At 33.4% G+C, this 6818-nt stretch overlaps 1 protein-coding gene across 1 annotated transcript; it reads left to right on the top strand.

Annotated features, from left to right (window-relative positions):
- Window positions 1-1984: 1984 nt before the first annotated feature.
- Window positions 1985-4780, top strand: LOC137831472 (putative serine/threonine-protein kinase-like protein CCR3). Its single transcript, XM_068639159.1, has one exon. The coding sequence runs from the start codon at window positions 2096-2098 to the stop codon at window positions 4490-4492; it is 2397 nt and encodes a 798-aa protein (XP_068495260.1). The 5' UTR covers window positions 1985-2095; the 3' UTR covers window positions 4493-4780.
- Window positions 4781-6818: the final 2038 nt, after the last annotated feature.

Here is a 6818-nt window from a genome sequence, read left to right as displayed (position 1 = left end):
TTAATTTTTTTTTTAATTATAAATACTTAAGATTTTATAAAATATTCAGACTTTCATCATATCACATTACATATTACAACGGATGTTTTCTTTTATGGGATTAAGTCTTAAATTAAAGATCCTAAATAGAAATTTGCATTGAAAATATCCTTATAAAGGGCAAATACAAAATTATCATACAACAAAAAAAACATTGGTTTAACTTTATTGATGATGTAAATATTTTGTTAATGAATTTTTTTTCTAGAAAATTTACAAAATTTTATATTTTATCTTGCATTTGTACACTTTAATAAATATATACATGTAAACTAAATAAAAATTAGATGAAATATAGAAATATAACAAAAAAATAATAATTAATATTGTTTTAAACTTTAAAAATAAAAATAAAATAAAAACCTTTCGCAAATACATCACTTAAAAAACAGAAAATAATTTATAAAGTTTAAAGCTCTTACTCGCGTTGACAAATTCCTGAATCTAATTTATACATTAATTTTTATTTAAATAATTAGGAGAATAAAAAGAAAAAGAAAAAGATAAAAATTCAATTCCTTAATTAGGGTTTTGTGCTCAAAACGCAACCATTTATTACCATTACGACATCACGAGTTTTCCAATATTTTGAGGGACCACACTGTCCTCAACTGCAACGCATTCAATCTTCTTCTTAATTATAAACACAAAACTAACTGTAAACTTTTAAAAATGTAAATTGAAAAATAGATATATGAATGGAAAGACATTATATTCAGTCAAAGAAACGTTTTGTTTGATTGCATGCTACTTTAAAATAATATTAATTATTAACAAAGAAAAATATATTAAATTTGATAATAATATATGAGAGATAAAAGACATGATAAAAAAATATATTTTAATGAAAAAAATAAATTATTTAAATGTAAGACAAAATAAAAAGTTTAATATAAAATATTAAAAATTGAAGACTAAATTTGAGTAACGGTATTAAGAACAAAATTTAAAATACCTGTTGATTTAAAATTTTAAAATTATAGAAAAGTGCTACACTATGTTGAGAATATACAATATTTTTACATTCAAAATTACTATTAATACTACTACAAATAATAATTAGTTTATTTTGGAATAAATTTTACTTATATATCTTTAAAACAACTATACATATTATCTTAAACAGTCTTTTTTTCAATCATATTTGTATATTATTTAATTTTTATTACTTTAAACATTTATAATGTTAAATTTATATTAAAAAATATAAATCATTTTAATAAAAATATTAGTTATGTTTCTATATACATTTAAGACGATTTTTACTACTAATTAAAGAGATTACAATTGGAAAACTCTCTCTCTATATATAGATATACATATACATATACATAATTAATTTTTGTAAAAAAAATTAAGCTTTTAATATATGTTTTTCTCCATATAAATAAGACAGTTAATTTTTTTCTCTAAATATATTTTTTGGTTTCTCACTTATTCTCATATGTGATCCTAATAATTCATAAAAATATTTTATTTTTATTTTTCTTTATTTATAAAAATAAAGATCACATGCAAAACATTTTTGTTAAGAAAAGACAATAGACAATATATTTGAAGATATAAAAATAAACATTGTAAGTAAAAATATATTAATAACGCCAAATATTACATTTAAAATATTTTTAATTTTAATTAGTATTGATTATAAAAATAAAATATTATTATTATTATCATTATTTCACAATAATTTAAAAATTTATTTAACTGTTATTAAATTTTGTTTGAAATCTAAGTTATTTGCCATCAAATTTACCATTTATGTGAATAAGACATCATCACCACCTCATTCTTTTTAATTATATTCCCTGGTCCTCAAAGGAGAAATAAAAAACAATGTTATAAATCTATTAAGAAACGAACAACCCATATTAATTTACAATTATATTTTTGAACAAATAAATGTAAAATAAAATTAATAGCATAGTTAATGTTTACCGTTTGCATTTATTTTCTCACACACTTTCTCTATTAGTCTCTCGCAAATGGTGTCACCTTCAAACTCCTCACAATAATTTCCCTCTCAAATGAAGAAGAAGAAACTCACACCTTCCCAATGACACCACCCTTCACTCTCTCCCTCTCCCTCTTCGCCGTTTTCTCTATAACCGCCGTGCACGGCCTCGGCTCCGCCGCAACCATCGCCGTCACGTACGGCACCGCAACCGTGTGCGGTGTCGTCGCCGGGGAGCTCCACCACCGCATACAGTGCTCCCGGGACGGCAGGCGCGTCCCTCTCACGCTCCCCAACGCCTCCTTTGAGACCATATCCGGCGGCAGGAGCTTCTTCTGCGGTCTGCGCTCCGGCGGGTGGAGCCTCCACTGCTGGGATACCGCCGCCGCAGACGGTGCGTTCTACCCCAAGAGGGTCTTCCACAGCGACGTGGTGCAGTTGGCCGACGTGTCTGTTGGTGATTCCCAGGTGTGCGCGAGGGAGGTGCAATCCGGTGTGGTGAGGTGCTGGAGAGGAAACGGGAGGATGGAGCTTGTTTCTCCCTCGGAGAGCTTAAGGTTTCGAAGCGTCACATGTGGTCGTGGTTTTTCATGTGGGATATTGAGAGAGAGCGGGAGGGTTGTCTGCTGGGGTGGTGGTGATGATGAGGGTGCATATATCATTGGTCAGATTCAAAGAAAGTTTGAGAATATTTCTATGACGAGTTTGGTTGCTGGGGTGTCTCATGCATGTGGTTTGACTCTTCATGGGGCTTTGATTTGTGGAGGGAACAATAGTTCAGGTCAACTTGGAAACAGTGTTTTTTTAGGTTCTTTAGATTTTTCGAGTCTTGCTTTGGGAGACGGTTTCACGTGTGGCATTAGGCGGAGGAATGGGGTTGTTGTGTGTTGGGGGGGTGGTTTTGATAGTGATGTGGTGAAGGGTGTTTCTTTTGAGTCTCTTGTTGCTGGTTTGGATTATATTTGTGGGTTGATGACTGGGAATTTGTCTGTGGTTTGTTGGGGTGGTAAGGGTGGGTTTGATGTGCCTAATGAGATTCCATTGGGAGTGATTCTCCCGGCTCCTTGTGTTGAGGATGGATGTGGTAGCTCTTGTGGTACATATCCTGATTCTGATGCTCTTTGTCACGGGTCTGGGAAAATTTGTTATGCTTGCCACACTGAGGTTCCACTGGCTGTGCCATTGTTTCCACCAGAATCATCACAAGTGTCTTCTTCACATGAAGGAAGAAAATTGAAGGAGTTTGTGGTGTTTATGGTTGTTGGATCAGTTGGGGCTTTTGCCGGTCTTTGCACTATTGTTTATTTCCTCTGGTTTGGTGCAAAGAGGGTTTTGGTGAGGAGAGAAGTAAGTAATAGTTCTGTGAAGCCTACAAGCTCAGAGAGTGATGCCTATGTGGATATAATCCCAATGCCTAATGTTGGTTCAAATGGGACAACCTTTAGAACTTTTTCTAGTAAAAGCCATGGGTCAAGAAGATTGAGGAGGCATAGGAGTGGTTCATCATCCAAGCATGTGGACAGGACTGAGAGTTTCTCATTGCGTGAACTGGCAACAGCCACTGAGAATTTCTCATTGCATAATAAGATAGGTGCTGGTAGCTTCGGCAGTGTTTACAAAGGTATGCTTGGAGATGGTCGTGAAGTGGCTATTAAAAGAGGAGATACTAGTACCATGAAGAAGAAATTTCAGGAGAAAGAAATTGCTTTTGATTCTGAACTGGCCATGCTATCCCGGCTTCACCACAAGCATTTGGTGAGGCTAATTGGGTTCTGCGAGGAGAATGATGAGAGGCTTTTGGTCTATGAGTACATGAGCAATGGCTCACTTTATGACCATTTGCATGACAAAAACAATACTGAGAAGAGTAGCAGCATTTTAAATTCTTGGAAGATGAGGATCAAGGTTGCATTGGGCGCTGCTAGGGGAATTGAGTACATTCACAACTATGCTGTGCCACCCATTATTCACAGGGATATCAAGTCATCAAATATACTTTTGGACTCAAACTGGAATGCCAGAGTATCAGACTTTGGATTGTCACTAATTTGGCCCGAGACTGAGCAAGAATTGATGTCCACCAAGGCAGTTGGAACTGTTGGCTACATAGACCCTGAGTACTATGTGTTGAATGTGCTAACCACAAAGAGTGATGTGTATGGTTTAGGAGTGGTGATGCTGGAGCTTCTGACAGGAAAGAGAGCTGTGTTCAAAACTGAAGATGGGTCAAGCCCTATAGGGGTAGTGGAACACACAGGTCCAAAGATAGCATCAGGAGAGCTTTGGAGTGTGTTGGATTACAGAGTTGGACAGCCAGAAGTAAATGAGGTTGAGTCCCTTGAGATCATGGCTTACACTGCTATGCACTGTGTGAACATGGAGGGAAAAGAGAGGCCAGAAATGACTGACATAGTTGCTAACTTGGAGAGGGCATTGGCTTTCATTGAAGGCAGCCCTACTAGCATCTCCCTGGCATCCTTCTCTGCCCCTCTTGAATGAAATATCATCCTCTAATTCATTCATGAAATTCTTTTATTTATTTTTTCTTTACCTTTTATAAAATCATTCTTTGGATTGTACACCCATGAACTTTAGGGAAAGCATACCAAGAATTTATCATCTGAGATATACAGAAAACAAAACAAAAGCATCAGGATTGATCATCAATTTTCATCCTCAACAACTTTGCTACATGTATTTGTTTATAACTTTTCACAATATCAGATGTAACAAAACAGCAATCACAACTGCAATAATAGATTAAAACTTTGTAAGATAATTAGTTAAGCATCTGCAAAGTGAGTAGTTAGCAATTGATTACATGATTCTGCTATAACTGTGCAGTCTTGAATCTTGTGTATGAAATAATGAGGTAGGTGTTGCTTCAGAGTTGTTGGACTTAAGGAGTGAGGGCAGCTTATTTGGTTCTTCTGAAACCGCCCAAAAGTAGTAGCCATTCAGAGGGTAACAATGTTGAATAGATTTAATTAATGAATGGTTCTTTCATCATCTTTTGCTTAATTTAATTGCTGGCCATGGAGGCATGGGACATGCAGAATTAATTAGTGCTAAGGTAAGTCAAATGCTGCCAAATTTGAGATCAAAACCACGTTGATGGCACATTGATTTTTAAGCCCATTTTCAACGCAACCAGCGGTCTTCATGCTTACACGCAACAGATGGTGATCTGTCCTAGATCAATCAAGTGTAAATGGATTTCTTTCTCAACCATTCTTTACTTCATATTAAATACTCATTATTTATGCTCTTCTTAATAAGAAAACTAAAATAAATTTCTTCTGGACAAGTTTTTTGCACAACTTCTACATAAGTCATAACCTGCAATTTTCTAGAGAAATTAAAATCACCTTTCTGAAAGTTTCTTTGCAGTTGTGTTAATCCACATCATGGAGTCATCACTAATTATGAGTGTGGTTTTGGATAAATAACTTGAACTCATGATATGTATAATCCAAAGCTGGTGCCTGGGAACTTTCCCAATTAACTAGGAAATTCAGGTCAAGATCGATCTTCACCAATGACCACTAATAGTTTATTTGATACAGAAACTTTTATCTCAGGTGTGACACCAGTTGACTGGTTTTGATTGATTGATTGTTAGTACTGTGATTATTTTATCCAAAAAAGTATTATTATATTTATTGTCACACTGGCGTATTAACACTGTCACGATACTTATACAATATTTGTACATAGCAGTTAGACATTTCGTGCTCATGTTCTTACAAAAAATAATCAGATCTCAACTATATACAAAAATTAGTTTATTAAACAACAATTACACTGTCATAAACCAGATTAGTCTCTAGTTATGATGTAACAATATTAACATAATATTAAATTGTTAAATTTATGTGGATAGTTGTAGATGGAGTGACGTTATGTATAAGAGAATGGTGGGTTTGTGTGGACTCAAAAAGTGTTGTGGCATTAGTTCTCCTTGCCTGGTCTCTGAAACTTTCCCATTATGGTTAATGGCTGAAACGTTTTGATTTTTAGCTAATTTCTTTTCTTGATGCATTACTTGTTGGATTAGGAGATGCTGCTACAACTCAATATATGATACTCTTACAAATTTCCATTATTTTAAAGTGTGCATCAATCTCAAAACATGAGTGGCTTCTAAGAAAATTCTACACGGAACTTCACTAGAGTCACCATGTTTAAAGAATTTTAAAGTTCACAAATTTACATGACGCCTGCAAGTGTTGTGATATGATGATGCATATGAAAAATCAAATGAAAAGCTTGTTGCTTTTTAAACAACAAACCACATTCTACCCTCAACCAATTCAACAACCAAATATCTCATCCAAAATTTACTTATCAATATCAAACAGTGCCACATAATCGTCACTCCAGAAAATGTCATAACAAGAATGCCAAATGCAGAATGACTAGCATTTTAAAGATCAAGGGTTTAACTAATTTAAAAATGAGATAGTATTTTTTTTTAATTAGAAACATATTATTCTTACCATTATTATTATCAATCTGCATTGTAATTCAGTTTTAATACAATTTGACATCAATAATTATAATATGAAATTATAATTTAATAGTTGATGATTAACAAAATTCATTTTTTATATAGAATTATTAAAATATAGTATTTAATAAAAATTAGGGTTAAGTATGTTTTTTTTATCTGTATTTTCACATTACATTCATTTTCGTTCCTAGTTTAAATCTTAAACCTTTTAAACTTCCTTGATACTCGTTAGATTGAAATTCGTTTACGTTCCAAAAGTCCAAATCTTAAACATCATCAGATTGAATTCTTATCAATATTATCTCCAATACA

This window comes from Phaseolus vulgaris, chromosome 6, assembly GCF_000499845.2.
Source record: "Phaseolus vulgaris cultivar G19833 chromosome 6, P. vulgaris v2.0, whole genome shotgun sequence".
In the NCBI taxonomy this organism is placed as follows: domain Eukaryota; kingdom Viridiplantae; phylum Streptophyta; class Magnoliopsida; order Fabales; family Fabaceae; genus Phaseolus; species Phaseolus vulgaris.
This window is presented reverse-complemented; position numbering and strand designations above follow the sequence as displayed.

Coding starts and splice junctions, on each gene's coding strand:
- LOC137831472 (XM_068639159.1), top strand. CDS start 2,096: ATGACACCACCCTTCACTCTCTCCCTCTCCCTCTTCGCCGTTTTCTCT.